The 19,949-nt window shown below is 40.8% G+C and overlaps 1 protein-coding gene across 1 annotated transcript in view; it reads right to left on the bottom strand.

Moving 5' to 3' along the window:
• Positions 1-8,545: 8,545 nt before the first annotated feature.
• The window catches only part of LOC121456308 (NACHT, LRR and PYD domains-containing protein 1a-like), a 64,228-nt gene continuing 52,824 nt past the window's right edge, over positions 8,546-19,949 (bottom strand). Inside the window, exons 13-14 of the mRNA XM_041664371.1 lie at positions 10,298-10,342; positions 8,546-9,373 (exon numbers count right to left, since the gene is read on the bottom strand). Of these exons, the coding sequence (XP_041520305.1) occupies positions 9,078-9,373; positions 10,298-10,342 (341 nt within the window). The 3' untranslated portion in view covers positions 8,546-9,077. The remainder of the gene's footprint in view (positions 9,374-10,297; positions 10,343-19,949) is intronic.

Here is a 19,949-nt window from a genome sequence, read left to right as displayed (position 1 = left end):
CCTGCCTGCTGCCATGCTCCCAGTCATGATGCTCATGGACTCTATCCATGATCTCCAAATGACATCCTTTCAATTTCATGTGGTCCCAATCGTCAGTTTGTCCCATTTTATTAATGCCCTTAGCTCTGCAAGCATCAGGAAGTGTTTCCCCCTATTTCCCTCTAGCAGATCCAGGGCTTCGAGTCTTGTGTTGATGTCTTTGGTGCATTTGGACTTGCGTGCTCTGCAGGGTGAGAGGAGAGGATTGTTCTTCTACCTGCAGGCGTCCGGTTTATCAGCACCACTTGTTAGCAAGGCTTTCTCTTTGCCAGTGAATAAATACTTTGTCACCAATGAGTGTTTTTGTTTGTCATTTTACTTTAGAAGAGCAACAAAAAAAAAAATCCCCTTATTTTTATCATCTGAAACTTTTTACATCCAAAACATTCTTTTCCAATGGCTTGTTTTCAAGCCAGAACTTATTTGATAAGTTATTAAAAATACATAAAAATAATTTCAAGCTGTCTTATTATAGGATGGAAACACTGCCAGGATACTTGATTAATTTACTATAAAACATCATGTTAAGATTGATAAATCTTAGTCTGTTTTGATAAGTCGTGGTCCCAGAACTCTGAAAACCACACACACGCTGCATGTTCTTTGTAGAATCATTTCTTGAACTGTTTAGACTTGGACAAGAAAAGAAACAATAAATAAAAATAAATTTCTTGAGTTTAAATAATCTGATGTTTTAAATAACACTTGGTTCTATACATTTGTACACTTAGTCTGTATCTGCACTTAGCATGTAGCCTCATTTGTGTACGCTCAAATATTTGTTGACCAACTCTTGTGTAATTTTTCTTGGGAGAGATGTAAAATTAACACTTGCCCCTAACTTCTGAACTTTCCAAAACACAAAGACTGACTCATTAGCTAATCTTATTGAATAGAAATGCATTTGTTAGAGATTCCTCATGGAGCCATGGAAGACCACAGACATTTCCATGCTGACCCCAGTTGCGTCTCCCTCTTTTCACCAAATTTTGACTCTGCCTCAGAATTAATGTAAACGTTGGTTTCTACCACCACCTAGTGTTAACATAGCAGAGCTCACAGTTTTATGTGTCTGCCTTTGACCTTGTTAGGGTTCTGCTTGTTGAGCAAATACTGACCATCTTGGGAGCATTGCCTTGTTTCCCGCAGGATGGCATGTTGGATAGCTGCATTCATCCTGCTGCAGGATGGAGATGACAAGGATTCAGAGGTCTGGGTCATTCTCCAGCTGGTCCAGAGTTCAGACCAAGCATGGCTGCTACATCTTGAAGGAAGTGTACACACTTGTTAAAACATACTTCCTGCATGGCCATGGTGGCTAACACGACTACAAACCCATTGCATCTCCTGTACAAGAGTATAGAATCAACAGCTCATAGTGTGATGAAGAATGATAAGAAATTGTTGGTACACTTCTAGAACTGGATGACCTCGTCAGTATACTGTTGGAATTACACCGGAAGAAAGAAGGGTATAAAATTATATCATATTTTACTAAACAGAAATAATGTAACAGTACTTGTTTCTGGAGAAAAAAGGGGCTGAAGAAACAATGGATTTCCTTGAAGTATGTTACATTCTGGCTTTCTAAAACCTTTAAATTTTAGATTGAATAAAGCAAAGTTTTTGTTAAAGGGAAATACTTTGAATATATATATGCCTTTTTTCTAAGCTAGTCATCGTTATTTTGGAAAAAGAACAGTTTTTTAAGACATAAAAATATAAATATGTTTATGCCATAGAAATTGAGATTTTAAGAGCCAAGTATTGTGTTTTTTAATTTTGTAATATGTGTACTGTAAGACAAAAAATGCTAAATACAAATTCTAACATTGTAGGGAAAGACCAGAATGAAAAACACAGCCAGTCCCCACTCTCCAGGCACAGAAGCAGGTTCCCTCTGCTCTCTATTGTGACTATTGGTATCAGTCACACTGACAAACAACTTTTATTGACAGCTAATCCAGAGCAGGTAAATTGACACAAATCAGTCTTCATTGATGGGCATTTGTAGAAAAAAGAAAGCCGTTCCTCCAGCAGACAGCCACTTAAGCAGATAGTTGTCATTTCCTAGCCCAATGTCAGATAAGTTTTTCTCATTCAAGCCACTGACTTAAGAGCATTTAAAAACCATGAACCTTTAATCATCTTAAAGTTCAAATTTCAGAAGTTTTTCTGTTGTAATTGTGTTTAATTATCATCAACGCAAAGGGAGTAAACTTTTTCATTGTAGAAAACCTATCTCTCCCAAATCACTGGCTCTCGTTGGATGAAAGTGTGCTTTCAAGTCTTCATTTAAATACTTGTTGTTCCTTTGAGGCTTGTTTGATGTGGGATTTCCCCTCCTAGGCTGTGAGTATGTTTTAGGGAAATGAACAAGCAGTCTCGGTTCACACTTATTACAGGATCTGAAACTCACTGTAGATTATTTATTCTTTGTGTCTTTCACATCATGCATCTCTGTCCCATTCATTCTCCATCTCTTTGTACCCATCCTTTGTATCTGCCCTTGCAACATCTCCCCACAAATAAAATAAAATAAAATTAGAGGACAAAAAAGAGAAAACAATCTTGTCATGGAAGCTGTAGTGTGACTCAGTGAGACACACAATAAACCCTTTATTCATATATTTTCACTTGCAAGTGTTCATTGTAACATCATTGATCTGGCACAAGGACTCTGGTTTCTGCTATACTATCGATCCTGGGCCCTTGCTGGACTTCTCTTGGATAGCCTGCTGTTGCCCTGTGATATGGAATTCTTGTACCTTTGGGCCTGCAGTACCGGCCCCTTCACTTGATCCAGCAGATTACAGATGGGGTTTATGTTGGGGTGGGCAAATCATACCCTGGTTCTGGGCCTGGGTAGTTGCAGGGTTGGTCAGCCCACCAGCTCTCCCTCACCCCCACCACCAGGGTGAGCTCTCCTGCACTGCCTTGGCTAGTTCACTCCTTGCAGTGATGGGCAAGGGGCAGGGCCAGTTCTCCTGCTTTATGCTCTCAGGGTTGGTTCTCCTATGCCTATATCATCAGGCACGGCTCTACTGTGTTGCCCAGACTAGATGCAGGGGCAACTCTCCAGAGTGCTGCAGCTGGTGAGAGGTAGAGACAGCTCTCTCACTCTTATGACCTCAGGGCCATCTCTCCCACCATCTCAGACACAGAGGGCTGTGGAGAGGGAATTGTTCCTCCTCCTGTGCCTAAATATGACAGATGAGGGTCAATGCCAGATCTCCCAAGCTCGCATTCTTGAGCTGTCTCACCCCAGGTCACATCAACTGGGTCAGCGCTGCTGTGCTGCCCAGATGAGGTGCAAAGTCTTCTTTCCTAAGTGCTGCAGCTGCTAAAGAAGAGAGTCAGCCACCTTGGCACTTGGAGGTGATAGAGGTGAGGGGCACCTTTTCCCCGTGCCACTGCTACACCAGAGATGAGGGAGGTGGTACCAGCTACGCCCCACTCATGGCCTCAGTGCTGGACCACCTGTGCCCCTGCTCACAGGGTTAACTCTACTATGGTGCCCAGGTGAAGCAAAGGGTTTTTTCTCCTGGGTGCCACACCTGATGAGGGCTTGATTCAGGTCTCCTACCTGCTACAGGTGGCAAGGGTAAGAGGCAAGGAGCAAGGGACAAGGGAAGGCATGTTTTCTTCACCACAAGACAGGCATGATCTGCTCCCCATTCTCACTTCCGCAAATCCAGCTCGATCTTGCCCCTCAAAACAGCCTAGCTTTATTGTGCTGCCCAGGTGAGGTGTAGGACCCACTCTCCTGAGTGCTTCAGCCAGTGATAGGCAGGACCAGTTCTACCAGGTATTTCAGGCAGTGAGAGGCAGGACCAACTCTGTACAGCCCTATCTTCTTGGCCTTTGGTGGTATCAGGAGTCACAGACATCAACACAGACCTCTGCTGCATCAGGGTCATGAACCCAGACCTGGGCCCAGGCCCAGACATCACCGTGGCCCTGGGTGACAATCAAACCAACCACATTCTCTTGGTCCTCACTGCTTTCACCTCTTTAGATATACTTCTGTCCACAAGACATGAACCATTCTGTCTTTCCTTTCTCTCCCATACCATGCCATACATTTGTATATCATAACAATGCCACATATGTTTTTTTCTACTCAGTTCATTATAGCTCTGGGCAGGACCATGTTCCCTCCTCAGAGTCTGGGGCGGTCAACCCTGGGTCTACTTGTTGTCTGACTAAGTGTAACACAATTAATAAAAACCCAGAGATAGAAATTGGGACTCAACCTGAAGATCAGAAAAGCAAAACAGCCAGTCGCTGGCTCTTATCTCAGTACAAAATGGCAGTCCTGCCTCCAGGAATCTCAGAATGAGACTGTGTGTGAGGGCTGTCTCCTCCCATTTTATAATCCTCTCTGGTGTTGGGATTAAAGGCTAGCACCACTACTGCCTGGTTTCTATGGCAAACTAGTATGGCTACTGGGACTTAAGGTGTGTGTCATCACTGCCTGGTCTGTAAGGCTGATCAGTGTGGTTGTTTTACTCTCTGAACTTCAGGAAACCTTTATTTATTAAAATACAAATGAAATATCACTACAGCTCAGACTGTCATGGCATTGGGCAGGACTCTGCTGCCAAGAATCATAATGGTGCGTGACTACCTGGTACCAGAGGACAGTGAAATTCTCCCTTCCCCAAGTCTAGAGACCTGGGGTGGACCTGTTCTTGTCCTCTGGGGTACACCAGGCCTAGACCACAAATATTTTATTAGTATTTTTGCATCTATGTTTATTAGGGAAATTGGTCTGCAATTCTCTTATTGTTAATCTTTTTTAATTTGGGTGTCATGATAACTATAGCCTCATAAAACCAGTTTGGCAAAGTTTCTTCCATTTCTAGTTTGTGGAATAGTTTGAGGAGAATTGGTATTAAAGTCTTTGTTGCAAGTTTGGTAGAATTCTACACTAAAACCACTTGGTCCTGGTCTTTTTTCGTTTGGATGGTTTTTAATGACTACCTTTATTTTTACTAGGGGTTACATATCTGTTTAAATGGCTTATCTGATCTTGATTTAACTTTGGTAAGTGGTATATATTGAGAAAATTATGCATTTCTTTTAGATTTTTCAATTTGGTGAAGTACTGGGTTTTAAAGCATGTCCTTATGATTCTCTAGATTTCCTTGGTGTCTGTTGTTATGTCCCCCCTTTTTGTTTCTGATATCATTAATTTGAATATTCTTTCTCTCTCCCTTTAGTAAATTTGGATAAGGGTTTGTCAATCTTGTTGATTTAACCAAAGAAACAACTCTTTGTTCCATTGTTGTGGAATATTCCTTTTCACTGTATGAAGACGTGTCACTGGGATTGGTTTACAAAAGGAAAGCTGAATGGTCATTAGCTAGATAGGAAGAAGTAAGGCAGGACTTCCTGGGGCAGAGAGCTCTGGGAAGAGGAAAGGCAGAGTCACCAGCCAGATGTCGAGGAAGCAGGACAGGCAATACAGAGCAAAGGTAAACAAGCTCCCTAAAAGAATGTACATTTAAGAATATGGGTTAATTTAAATTATGAGAACTTGTACGACCAGCCTAAGCTAGGGCAAAGCTTTCATAATTAATAATAAACTACTGTGTCATTTTTTGTGAACTTGCAGCCCAAAGAAAAATTTGTCTACATTTTATTGATTTTTAAAAAAAATTTTCTCTTTGTTTCTATTTTATTGATTTCAACCCTGAGTTTAATTATTTCTTGCAATCTACTCCTCTTGCATGTGATGAATTCTTTTGTTGTTCTTCTAGAGCTTTCAGGTGTTTTGTGAAGTTGCTAGAATTAGATCTCTGTAGTTTTTTTTTTTAATGTATTCACTAGCATTATGAACTGGCCTCTTAGCGCTGCTTTCATTGTATCCCATAAGTTTAGGTATACCATGTATTCATTTTCCTTGAGTTCTAGAAAGCCTTTAATTTCTTTCTTTATTTCTGTCTTGCTCTTTTTTTTTTTATTTTGGTTCTTTGATTTTCTTTTTTTTTGGTTTTTCGAGACAGGGTTTCTCTGTGGTTTTGGAGCCTGTCCTGGAACTAGCTCTTGTAGACCAGGCTGGTCTTGAACTCACAGAGATCTGCCTGTCTCTGCCTCCCGAGTGCTGGGATTAAAGGCGTGCGCCACCACCGGGCTTGCTCTGTTTTTTTTTTTTTTTTATTGAGAAGATAGTTGTTCAGTTTCCCTGAGTTTGTATGCTTTCTGTTGTTGTTGATCCAGCTGTAATTCAATGATGATCGGATAGGATGCAAGACGCTATTTCAATTTTCTTGTATCTGTTGAGACTTGCTTTGTGTTTTGAGTATTCATCAATTTTGGGAAAATTCCATGAGGCTTAGAGAAGAAGGCATATCGCTTTGTGCTAGCTGACTGCAGATCTCCTCTCCTTTTTCTCAGCTACTAGTACCCCAACCTCATCCTCAACTTGGTAACAGAACACCTGCTGTGGTCTCCTTTCACCTCTGATGCCACTTCCTTCAAATCTCAAAGATCCTCTGCTCCAACCTTCCTTCCCCCAACTCATCCCAGTCTCTCAGCCTCCAAACCAGCTGACATTCATTCCTGTGATCACACCAGCTGCCATCTGAGCAGTCAGGGAAACAGGTAAGCTAACTGAGGACCTTCACCACTCCTTCCTCTCCCCCAAACCCAATACCCCAGCCTCATCACTATATCTGCAACAGAGCACCTGTTTTTCAGCCTTCCTTCCTCCTCTGCCAACGTCTTCTGTGGATCCCACAGACCTTCGTCTCTCTGACTCCCTACCCAACTTGTGCTTTGTCTCAGCCCCCAATTCTAGCAGACACCCCCGAAAACCCACAAGCTACTCCTGCCGGGGAAGCAGGTAGATTGTGTATAGATTTTCCTTTTTCCTTCTGTTCTTCTAGATCCAATCCAGTCTTACCCCCAGTGCTATAGCCGACCTGTGAGTGACCTCTGTTCACTGTCCCTCCTGCCACACCAGCACAGCAACTGTAGTTCATCTGAGCGAGGGACGTTGGGATCAACACACAGCACAACTTCAGGTTCTGCAGACAAGCCTTTATTCCACTTTTTCACACAGTATATAAAGCCCTCAGCAGGGGAGGACAAGCCAGCAAAAGCGGGAAGCTCATCACTGTAACTCACATGGCTTAGGGGTAAACATCCTTAGAAACATTACTGAAAACAACAGTTTTTCCCTGTTTTTGTTCCTGTTTTCAACCAACCACAAGAGTGCAAAACAGATCAAGCCAGGGTGCGAAGGCCTGTCATCTAGGGACCCAACACCTCCTATTATTTAGTCTCATAGGAGACTAAAGAAGCAGGTCCTTGTAGAACACTCTGATCTCCTCCCTCCTGTGAATTCCTTCAGACTCTTAGCCTAGCCCCATTCCTAACAGCCAGCTGTCAATGATAAGAAATAAAATTTTCTGGGAAACCTCACTGACCACAAATATTAGGTGCATAAAATTTCCTACCAGGCAGCAAACACCCATCACACTCTCCTATAATCAGAATAAACAGTAAGCAAGGTACAGAACACTCACCTAACAAAAACAAATTCAGATATTAGCACCTAGACCTATAATCATTCCAATTCCAGATGCCTAGATGCCGGCATAAAAACAATCAATAACATCCATGTCAATAGGTCTCCACTAGAGCCCAGATAGCCCTGAATATTCCAACACAGTTAAAGCACAAGAAAAAAAGATCTCAAAAGCGTGTATGGAGATGATAGAGATCCTCAAAGATTAAATTAGTAAATCCCTTAAAAAAATCCAGGAGAACACAAACAGTGTGAGGAAATGAACAAATCTCTTAAAAAAAATTTTAAAAAACACTGGGTCTTGTGGAAGGCTGTTTCCTAATTTTCTGAGAAATTGCCACACTGTCATTCAAAGGGGTTATACCAACTTGCATTCCCACCAGCAATGCAGAAGTGTTCCCTTTTCCCCACAACCTCTCCAGCATAAGTTGTCATCAGTGTTTGTGATCTTGGCAACCTTCCTGAAGACCCAGTAACACCACTTTTGGGTATATATCCAAAGGATGCTCAATCGTGCCATAAGGACATGTGCTCAACTATGTTCATAGCAGCATTGTTTGTCATAACCAGGATCTTTAAACAACCTAATGCCTCTTGATTGAAGAATGGATAAGGAAAACATGGTATATTTACACTACGGAGTACTACACAGCAGAAAAAATACCGACATTTTTAATTTTGCAGGAAAATGGGTGAAGCTAGAAAACATTGAGTGAGGTAACCCAGACAATTATCACATGTACTCACTCATAGGTGGTTTTTAAACATAAAGCAAAGAAAGCCAGCCTACAAACCACAGTACCAGAGAACTTAGACAACAATGAGGAGACTAAGAGAGACTTACATAGATCTAATCTACACGGGAAGTAGAAAGTAGAAAAAGACAAGATCTCCTGAGTAAATTGGGAGCATGGGGACCTTTGGGGAGTGTTGGTGGGGAGAGAGGAGAGGCAGGGAGGGGAGCAGAGAAAAATGTAGAGCTCAATAAAAAAAACAATAAAAAATTTAAAAATACAAAGAAACAGAGGAAGAAAATTTATAAAGTTGTTCAAGACATGAAAATAGAAATAGAATCAATAAAGACAACAAAAACTGAGGGTGGGAAATATTTAAGAAGCCCCCTTCCTTTCCTATTCATAAGAATTCACTTTCCAGGGAAAGCACCATCTCATTGCCTCCATTCCCATGCTCCCAGTTCTGCTTGTATCATGGTTGGCCAGGTGGTTTTGAGACTGGACACTCAGGCCATGAAAGCCAGCTGGACAAGGCTGAATAGACTTGCTGGCTCCACTGGAAGTTTCCTGAGATGCACATCCCATATGAACAGAATGGGGAGAGCCAAGAGGGACATCTGGGTCCCCAAGAGGTGTCCTGGAAACATTGCCATTTGAAGGGCAATTCAGATGGCCACTGGTTTATAAATGGAGAAACTGGGGGCCAAAGGATGATCAGGAAGAGTCAGGAATCAAAGAAGAGTTCTCACCCCTCAGCCGCTAAGATGTCAGGATCCCACAGAGACACCTCCTGACTGCTCAAGGAGTTCCATGATCAAGTGAGGATGTGTCTCCTTCAGAGCTTGGTAGACTTGCTCTTTGCAGACCCTGGTCCAGGACCGGCTAGAGCTGAAGAGCTTCCGCATCTTCTTTTGAGTGGTGGATTCAGCTCGCACCTCCTCATACTCCTCTTCACTCAGTACCAGACCATGCAGCAGCTTGTCCAAGAGAGGGTCCACTGATGTCACTCGGGCCACCAGCTGCTCCCGATGCTGGTCCACAAAGTGTGGCAAGGTAGGAGCATCTAGGAGTGAAGACTGACACTGAGCATAGAAAGCACGGACTCTTCCACTGTCTGCTCAGTTTTTTTTTTTTAATGTATCTCATCTGAATTGTGCACCCCTGGTTCCCTCCCTCCTCTGCGAAGTCAAGAGAAAAAAATATCTGTACCCTTCCTGAGGCCAGTTATTAGTCTGATACTCTGCCTAACTAGGAAGAAGGGTTTATGGTAAGTGTTCAGTTTGGGAGTGAGTAGTATAGTAATGTATTATTTGTGTTTTAATAAACAAAGCTTGCCTGAAGATCAGAGAGAAAAGCAGTCATACTAGTTAGCCATACAGGCCAGGGAGTGATGGCACAAACCTTTAATCCCAGGACTTGAGAGACAGAGGCAGAGGGGTCTCTGGTAATTCAAGGCCAGCCTGGGCTACAGAAGATTAAATCTGTCTAAAAGAGTAATAGAGCTCACACTAAGGAGATCCCAGCCCTTGGGGTAACATATTTTAAACCCAGCACTAGGGAGGTGGAGACAGGAGTGATATGGCTGGGTAGAGAAAGGAATATAAGGGGTAAGAGACAGGAACTCAGTGTACTGTGAAGTGTGGGTTGTGGAGTTTGGGAGTTTGTAAACTCAGGATCTAGACCCATTTCAGTCTGGGGTAGAGGTAAGACCCAGTAACTGACCACTTTGCTTTTCTGATCTTCAGGTTGAACCCCAATATCAGTCTCTGGGTATTTATTATTCATGCTATAGGGTGGGGTTATTTTCAACATGGGAAGCCAAGAGGCATGAGAAAAACTCTTCCCTGGGGCAGGGACATGGCCTACCTCTCCTGGTAAGGTTTGCAAAGTGAGGCTCCCTCCTTTCTCACTGACCTTCTCTCAAGGATCAGATAATCTACCTGCGGAATGTTATTGGCTTCTCTGGCCTTGTATAAATGTTACTGACCTTTGTGAGGTGTAGGGATTATGGGCTGTGCAGGCCTGAGGTCTCCTGGAAGAAAGGAGAGATGATCATCTGTAATGATGCCTGTCACCAACAGTCAGTGCAGCTTGTGCAACTCCCAACCATGCCTGGGATTTTGAGAATCAACTAAAGAAATTCTGACATGATCTAGAAGGTGAACATTTCCTTACACAAGGACTCGTGGAACCAGACCTATCATTGAGAGAGAAGACATGTTCATGGCAATAGACATTTCTTCCACAGGATCACAGCCTCAATTTTATCCTAGATTATATTTTTTATGGAGAATTTATGAAGTCCCTTACTGGTTTAAAACATTCGACATTTATTTCTGAGTAGAAAACTATTTTTTGTCCTTGTTTGACCTTGTACACTTACATGCCACAAATATGTGTTCCTAATTCGATGGCAGATTCAAGATGATGTGAGACTGCACACCAGGAAATAGCGAGTGAATTTTCACACTCAGTGAAGGGGGTTAGTAAATTTCAGCTCATGAAATGCCAAGTGTTTGAGAAGATTCTAAGTTCACTGTGCTCTAACAGTTTAGGGAACTCAGCCCAAGGACCCAGTTTGTAGTTTTGGAAACTCTGAATCCATTTGTATGTATCTGGACCATCTTGGTGCATCTTGACTTACAGATAAACTGGAGCATCTAATGAAGAAAGTGATTTGAGTGACAATGAATTTAAAAACCCAAATGTGAGATTGGGGATACAAGTGAAGCATGATTATAATCTTCCAGTATTTGAATACTTTCCCTCATGGAAGAGAATAGAACTTAATTAATCTCAGAGAAGAGAATTAACAAATCATGAGGAAGTTGTTGGCTTAATAAAGAAAAATAGCAGCATTGCCCCCACCAGCTAAGGATCACACTGTGGCATGTGTATGAACAGCGTTTAAACTTTCCAAACATCTTACAAGGTACTCCTTCTGATCTTTGGTTTACAGGTGAGGAAGGTCAGACTCAAATAAGTTAAGTCATTTCCCAAGATCATCCAAAGAGGAAATGCTGGAGTGAGATTCGAACACTGGCTGGTGCTGGGGCAGGTCAGTTCTCCTCTGCCTCACTCAGGGAAGGCTGAGCAAAGCCTGTTCTCTGACCACATGAGGAGCCTGTTTCTAGCAGTTCAGGAGCAGCAAGCATGACTGTTTGACAGCTGTCAAGGGCTGGACATCCCCAGAGGTACTGATAATGGGTATTGGTTTTGGCATTGTGGATGCTGAACTAAGACTGCACTGTTATTTCACTCAAGAACATTTAACAATTATGTATCCAATTGTCCATGTGAGATTGAAAATATGAAAGAATTACTGGCCAACAAGTGAATAAACAAAAATACAAACTTGTGGGATAGAAACCTAACCATAGTAATGAAAGCAATCTATAAGGAAAATTTTGAGATATATATTTATATGTATATACAAATTATATATACATGTGAGGGAGAAATTAAAGAAGGCTTTAGAAGATGAAAAGACATTCTCCTCCCATACTCGTTGTTTAGAAGAATCAATTGTATGAAAAGATCTACTCTATTAAAAGCACACTACACACTCAATGCAGTCTTGATTAATATGGCAGGGACATTCTTCACATATAGCGTAGAAAAATGCTGAAATTCACATGGAACCACTAGAGACATAGGATTTCCAAGGTAATTCTGAACAAAAATGATTTTGTAGAAAACTTCATCACACCTTCTTTCTAACCAGTACTAGAGACCTAGTAGTAAAAACAGCATGGTATTGGCACAAAAAGATGTGCAGATCAATAGAATAGACTAGAAACCTAGATAAAAGTTTATACAACTATACCTACCTGGACTTTGACAAAGAACCCAAAATGTACTTTGTATAAAAGACAACCTGTTAAACAGGTGGTCCTGTAAAACTACTTAGCACTGTATGGAAGAATTAAACTAGATGCAAAGATCACACCTTTAAAAAATTAACTCAGAATGATCAAAACCCTTAATGTGGGCCCCAATACACTTAAACTTATAGAGCAAACATAGGCAGAACATTTAAACACAGCAGCATATGTCAGGATTATGTGAATAAGATTCTGGTAGCACAGGAAGTAAAACCAAAACTTGGTAAATTGGATGTCAGGACACTCAAAAAGTAATGTAGAGCAAAGGAAACTTATATGCAGCTAAAAATGGGAGGAACTATTCCCAGGTAACATCTGACAGAAGATTAGTAATAGGAATATATGTGGGTCAGAAAACCTAAATAACAAGGAAATGGCACAATGCAGAGGATTGCCATAGGAGTAACAGCAGAATTTTCAAAGGAGGAAACACACATGTCTAGAAAAAACTTAGAAAGTAGGGAAATACAGGTTAAAATTTGTTATGATTCCCTCTCATGCCTTGAGAAAGTCCAGTATCAAGAATAAAAATATTAACAAATGCTGGAGTTCACTTGGGACAGAGGAACACTTATAAACTGATGTGGGATTCCTTTCTGTACGGTATGAATGTGTTTTATTACCACTGGTTAATAAAGAAGCTCTTTTGGACTATGGCAGGGCAGAATGCCACTAGGTGGGAAAACTATATTGAATGCAGGAGGAAAGAAGGAAGAGTCAGACAGATGGCCTGTAGCCACCCAAGAAGCAAGATGTGAAGTAACAAATCAAGAGCCTTGTGGGTGAAATATAAAATAATAGAAATCAGTTAATATAAGATGCAAGAGCTAGCTATGAATATACCTGAGTGTTGGCCAGACAGTGCTGTAATTAATATAGTTTTGTGTGATTATTCGGGTCTGGGTGACTGGGAAATGAAACTTAAGTCTCTGTTTACATAATGGCTCCAATGTTCATCCATGTACTTCCACATAAAGCCTCAGAAAGCTTAAAGAAAGGGCTTCTAGCACCACAAAATGGGAGTTAATTAGAGTTTTTTGCTAGCCACTTTTTTTCAGATAGGCTTTGTTTGCTGGCAGAAAGCAGAAGCACAGTTTCTCCAAGAGACGACTTCCTGGTTCATGTTGGTGCATGAATGGCTCTGTCTCTTTTGGAAGGTCCTGCTACAGAGCACTTAAATGGAGTTTGTGAGCAGAGTGTTACAAGGTGCTTAATGTTTACATAGACCTGCTATGTCCCTGGAGCTAAGACAGACAGCATGAATCTCAGAGGCTATGAACATACCTCCTCAAAGTTTGACAGGGAGGAGTGAAGGCATAAATCGCAAACAATGCCACACCAGTTTGGAATTATGATTAATAGGGTGGTATTTATTTAAAGGGGAAAAAACTTACAGATAACCGTCCCAGACAACAGCCCTCTGCGCAATTAGGAAGGAGTCTAGTCGCCGGAAACGAAGCAGGAAGCGAAGAAGAGCGAGAAGGGAAGTAGCCGCTTTTTTAAAGGGAGAGAGACCACGCACCAATGGGCTGGTATCTCAGCGGCTATAGGCTGGAGGAGCGGAAGGATTTCCCGCAACAGAGGAGTCAACAGGCAAAGCCACATGGTTAGTCCTAGCCATGCCAGCTTAGCATTTAAATAAATTCTCCTGATCAGAAAATGATTACAGATACACAATAAGATAGGTTCAGACAAAAAAGACTTCTGAATGGGTCACAGTGTTGGATAAATGTAGATGGGCTTAGGAGAGAGAGAAGAAAGAGTTCAGTCATAGATTAAATGAGTAAAAATAATATAATAAATATTAAAAAGTAAGAGAAAAATAAACCATATAAAGATGGAAAATACACAGAGTGGATTATGTGCATGATTGAGGGTTTTTATTGTTTGCTTTGAGTTAACTGCTGAAAAACATTTGATTCTGGGACTGCTAAGTTAAACCAACATGTATCTTTTAAAGTTATCTTGACTTCAAAACTTGAGTCTAAGGATATGTTACTTTAAAAAAGAGGTTCTGCTTTTGTTTCCACAGAAGATGAGAACCTGTGGATTACTTCCAGGCTAATGTAGTTTGATGGAACAAGAGTCCCAGAAAGGTCTTCATGAACCTTAAAAATACTTCATCCAATGAACAGCAGGAAGCAATTTAGAGAAAATAATGCCCAAGTTCCCAAAGTTATTGTTTTCAGTAAAAGGGGGGTTGATTATAAGTAGTTAATGGTCACAGTCAAACTCTTTCTAAAAAAGGGGGGAGGATATGTTAGAGAAATGAATACATTTCATTGGTATGAACTTTGGTTAATTGATGTGGGAGTGTCATATATCAATCTGTTGATTTCATTGGTTAATAAACAAACTGCTTGGCCTCATAACTTAGAACATAGGTGGGTGGAGTAAACAGAACAGAATGCTGGGAGGAAGAGGAAGTGAGCTCAGAGACTCGACAGTTCTCCTCTCGGGAGCAGACGCCTCAGAAGAGACACCATGCCCCGCTCCTGGGCAGACACACGCGATGAAGCTCCCACCCAGCATGGATGTAGGCCAGAATCTTCCCGGTAAGACCGGTGCTCACAGATTATTAGAGATGGGTTGATCGAGATATCAGAATTAGCCAGTAAGGGCTAGAGCTAAAGGGCCAAGCAATGTTTAAATGAAACAATTTGTGTGTTGTTATTTCAGGGCATAAGCTAGCAGGCGGCCGGGGTGCTGGGCTCGCAGCCCCGCTGCCCTTATTAGTACAAATGGCGCCCAGACGTGTGGATAATTGAGTCCACAGAAAGCCTGAGAAAGCTTGGAAAAGAATAGAGTAAAACATGTTTCTTGTGGCAACTTCTCGGGTCTGCTCTGCTTGCTAGAGGCAAGCAAGCGCTCTCATCTAAGAGAGGCTTCCTGACTCAGCTTCAGCTGCAAAACCCTGCAGCTCTTAAGAGGTCCGACCACGAAACACTTAAATGGTATTGAGAAAAGCTGAACCCATGCTTTTTGGTTTTCAGCCGTAGCAGGAAAAAAGCTGAGCCATTTTAAAATGCCGACTTTCTGGGCTGTCCTGCCAGCGCAAACTCTGACTCTTTTACGCAGGCAGTTCGTGCGGTTTGCAAGCACAGGCTGCTGAAGCTCACTTGCTGGCAGGGACCTTGAAATGCCATAGAGTTGTGGCAGTAAACATGGCTACAGCCAGTACCTCAGCCATGAGGCTGGAAAGCTAAGGAATGAACTGGATCTAGCTGGCAAAGCCATGGCTTTAGTCCTACTGATATTGCTTGGTAAATTAAAGACTCATGTGGTCAGAAAAAGAGAGATATACAGTAAAGAGAGATCCAAAGACAAAGAAAAATTCTAAATGGTTTAAAGTATGTTAAGAATATATGCAGACTAAAAGTTTAAGTTCTTAAAGTAAAAAACAAAAAAAAAAAAGGAAGAGAGTTGTTGGGTGTGGTAGTACACACCTTAAATCCCCAAACTTGGGAGGCAGAGGGAGATTGACCTCTGTGACTTCAAGGTGTGGTAGCACACGCCTTTAATCCCAGTGCCTAGAAGGCAGAGACAAACAGATCTCTGTGAGTTCAATGTGTAGTAGCGTACACCTTTAATCCCAATGCCTGGAAGGCAGAGACAGGCAGATCTCTGAGAGTTCAAGGACAGCCTGGTCTACAGAGTTATTCCAGGTCAAAGATACAGAGAACCTGTCTCAAAAAGCAAAAAATAAAAGTAAAAATAAACAAAATAGAGGTTAAAATAAAGCGCACAGAGATGGAAAATACACAGAGAATTTTGATACTGTATGCTATTATGCTCTCTTTGAATTGTTTGAATGCTGAGGAAGGAGCAACAGATGCCAAAAGATATTTGTTTATAAATGCTGCTGAACTAATCCAACATAGATATTTTGAAAATGCCTTGAATTTGAAATTTGGATCTAAGGACATGATGCTTTGGAAAGGAGTTTCTTATTTTGTTTTCACAGAGGATGAGACCCTGTTCATTTCTTCTATTCCGATATGGTATGATGGACCACGTCCTCCTGAAGGGTTGCTGTGAACATCTTCAGAAAATTGCTTTGCTCAACTGTCAACTGAGATGAAACTAGCACACAGGTTATACCTTGAAAGACCTAATTAACGATGCCCCCATTCAGCAGGAAGCAGTTTGGAGAGAAAAAACTGTGCCCATGTTCCCAAATATGGTTTATAAACGTTCTTTTACATTTAAAGGGGGGATATAATATAGACATGAATAATTTGCATTAGTATAGATTTTGCTTTATTGATAGAGATTTAAGGTTAATTTTATTATATGTATATGTATTTCTGATATTGATTAAGGTATTGTGATTGTGTAGTTCATTTAAAAATGTAATGTATATAGGTAGTTAATAGATAATCATAATAGTCAAGTTTGTAGTCATGTTAGTTAATATTTTCTAGATGTACGTAGATATATTTTAGATAGGCATTCTTCATATCTTTCAAAACTTATAGAATATGGCATTTTAAATGTTTTAATAACTTAGGGTTTTTCATGACAATGAGACACTCTGCTCCTGGCAGCACCAATCTACTTCAGGAAGAAGATGGGCATCGAAGAGGATCCTTATGGAGTTTGATAGCCATTTGGGCAAGAAACTGCTCTTGCTTGGACTATTGCATAAACAGGACACAGATAACCCGCAGAGAGAGGACTACTAAACTTGCCTAAAGGTGAGATGATCTTTCGGGGTTCCTGAGTCATGAAAGGGTCTGCAAGACATTCTTCAGAACAAGCAGATAGTGATTGACTTTGAATTTTCCTGCTTCATGGAAATGTCTGCTGGATACTATGGGCCTGAAGGCTAAAGATTGATGCCCCAACAGTACAGAGAAACTTTGGATGACTGTCCAGGCAGTGAGATGTCTCTGCCATTTCTAGAGTTTTAAAAGTTGCTTACTTTTTGTTTGCTTAGGTAATATTGTATCTTTCTGGAGTCTTTGGAGTTGAAGAATAGATAGATAGTTATAGTTATAGTTTTCCATTGTTATGATAAAAGATAAGGTAGATATAAATATTGTAACTGTAATTCTTGCTTAATAACTGTTTTTTATATGTAATTTTGCTATGTTAAAGTTAAAGCCTTTTTTTTTGTTTAAACAGAAAAAGGGGAAGTGATGTGGGAGTGTCATATATCAATCTGTTGATTTCATTGGTTAATAAACAAACTGCTTGGCCTCATAACTTAGAACATAGGTGGGTGGAGTAAACAGAACAGAATGCTGGGAGGAAGAGGAAGTGAGCTCAGAGACTCGACAGCTCTCCTCTCGGGAGCAGACGCCTCAAAAGAGATGCCATGCCCCACTCCCGGGGAAGATACACGCTCCTGGGCAGACAAATGCAATGAAGCTCCGACCCAGGATGGACGTAGGCTAGAATCTTCCCGGTAAGCGCACCTAGCTGTGCTACATAGAATATTAGAAATGGGCTAGTCCAGGTGCGAGAGTTAGCCTAGAAGAGGCTAGATAGAAATGGACCAAGCAGTGATTAAAAGAATACAGTTTCCGTGTAATTATTTCGGGTAAAGCTAGCCATGTGGGCGACCAGGTGCCGGGGATGCAGCCCGCCGCTCCATACTACTACAATAGTTAATTGATACAAATTTAAGGTAAATTTTGTTATATGTATATTTATGTCCTTTTAAAAAAATTTATACAGCTCATTTAAAATGTAATATATAATTCAAAATTACAGATTACTAGATAGTAATTTATAATACCAAAATTATAGTCATGTTAGTTAGATTTTCTAGGTATGCAGAAGATATATTTAAGTGAGATAGATAATCTTCAACACTTCAAAAACCTACAGAATATGACATTTAGAAGAATTTAAGAACCTAGACTTTTCCCTACAGTGAAAACTTCAAGGAAATTTATGCGTATTGAAGAAATTCATTATGGAATTTGCCTTGAATATGAAAAGGTTAGTCATTTGGGCAAAAAACTGCTCTTTTCTGGACTGCCTGATGGTAATCTGAATAAACTGGACATGGTAGACCCACAGAAAAATGACTGCTGAACTTGTCAAAAAAAGATGAGCCAGTCTTTCAGGGTTGCTGCTTCATGAAGGACTCTGCTAGACATTCTGGAGGACACAGAAGAAAGTGACTGACAAACTGCCAATATAGGCAAATCAGTCTCTCAAATTTCCTGCTTCATGGAAAAGTTTGCCAGATATTATGGGCATGTAGGCTGAAGATTGATTCCCCAACATCACAGAAGAACTTTGGGTGACTGTCCAGGCAGCGAGATGTTTCTGTCAATTCTGGAGTTCTGAAAGTTGCTTACAATGAACTTCCTGTTTGCTTAGGTAATATTATATCCTTCTGGTTTCTTTGTTAGAGTTTTAGTTTTAGTAATAGTTTTAGTTTTTCTTTCTTATGATAAAACATACATTAGATATGAAGCTTTAGACTCACAAAGATAAAATAGATAGAATATTTTCTTTAATGTTTCCAGGTACAAAAAGACTAAATATTGTAATTGCAATTCTTGCTTGATACCTGTTTTGTTAAATGTAATTTTATTATGTTAAAGTTAAAACCTTCCTTTTTATTTAGACAGAAAAGGAGAGATGGTGTGGGAGTCCTATCTTTATGCTGTGAATATGTTTTTGTTTAACAATGGTTAATAAAGAAGCAGCTTTGAGCTGCCCATGGAGCAAGATGTGAGGTAAAAAGACCACAAGCCTCGTGCTAAAATATAAAATAATAGAAACGAGTTAAGATGCAACAACTAGTTAGGAATATGCTGGTGCTGCCTGCCAAACAGTGTTGTAATTAATAAAGTATTTATGTGAGTATTCGGGTCTGGATAGCTTGGAAATGAAACAGCAGTCTCTGCTTATAATACACTGCCTGTGGAAGTGTTAACTAGTGCAGCCACTGTAGTAATCACTCTGGAGACTTCTTAAGATCTAGAAGTAGAACTACCACATAACCACCCACATCACTCCTGGTAATATATTCAAAGGAATATGTATTCTATTATGGAGACATTTTCATAACCATGCTCATTAAAGTTCTGTTCACAAGAGCTAGGAAATGCAATCAGTAGCACATTGGTAAAATGAAGGAAGAGAGAGAATACTGTGGGGTCAAAATGTTCAAAGAGCAAGAGGATTGTGGACGGAGGAGATAAGGGGGTGGGTTTTAAATATTAAAGACAGTATTTAAAAGTCACAATGAAACCTATTATTTGTAACCCAATACAAAATTCATAGAAGAGTTAGAATACGAGATACCCTATGAAGATTCAAATGGGAGATCCTAGAAGCAGTGAGTTTCACAAACAAAAGTCAGCTCCAGGAGTGGGATATCTCCATAGGAGCTGTTGGGCAGGGAGGCCATGGGGGTTCCCAAGACAATGCAGGGGCATTCATTCTTCTCTGTTCCCCATCAGAACTAGTGGATAAGACCATACTGCTGAAGACAGCACACATTTTGGGTACATGGTATAGAGACTCCAAGCTGGAACTGAGTTGGAAGCTTCCTTTTGATGCTAAGTTTTTAGTGTACGATGATGTTGTGCAGGCTGACGAGGAAGAAAAGACATCAGCAACCATGCTGCCAGGTCAGATGATCCCTTGCAGCAATGTAGCATAACTGTGATGTGAGTGCCCGGTAGCTGCCTGATTACACTTCAGGCCCGCTACACAGGATAGAATCCACCATAAGCATTTTAAACTAAAACAAACAAACCCAGGTCTTTGAAGGTCTTAGGCCCTTGA

Source organism: Microtus oregoni, unplaced genomic scaffold (assembly GCF_018167655.1).
Source record: "Microtus oregoni isolate MIOR12 unplaced genomic scaffold, Mior012 000015F_ref0000493, whole genome shotgun sequence".
NCBI lineage: Eukaryota > Metazoa > Chordata > Mammalia > Rodentia > Cricetidae > Microtus > Microtus oregoni.
The sequence above is the reverse complement of the archived record's forward strand: the minus strand, read 5'-3'. Positions and strand labels throughout refer to the sequence as shown.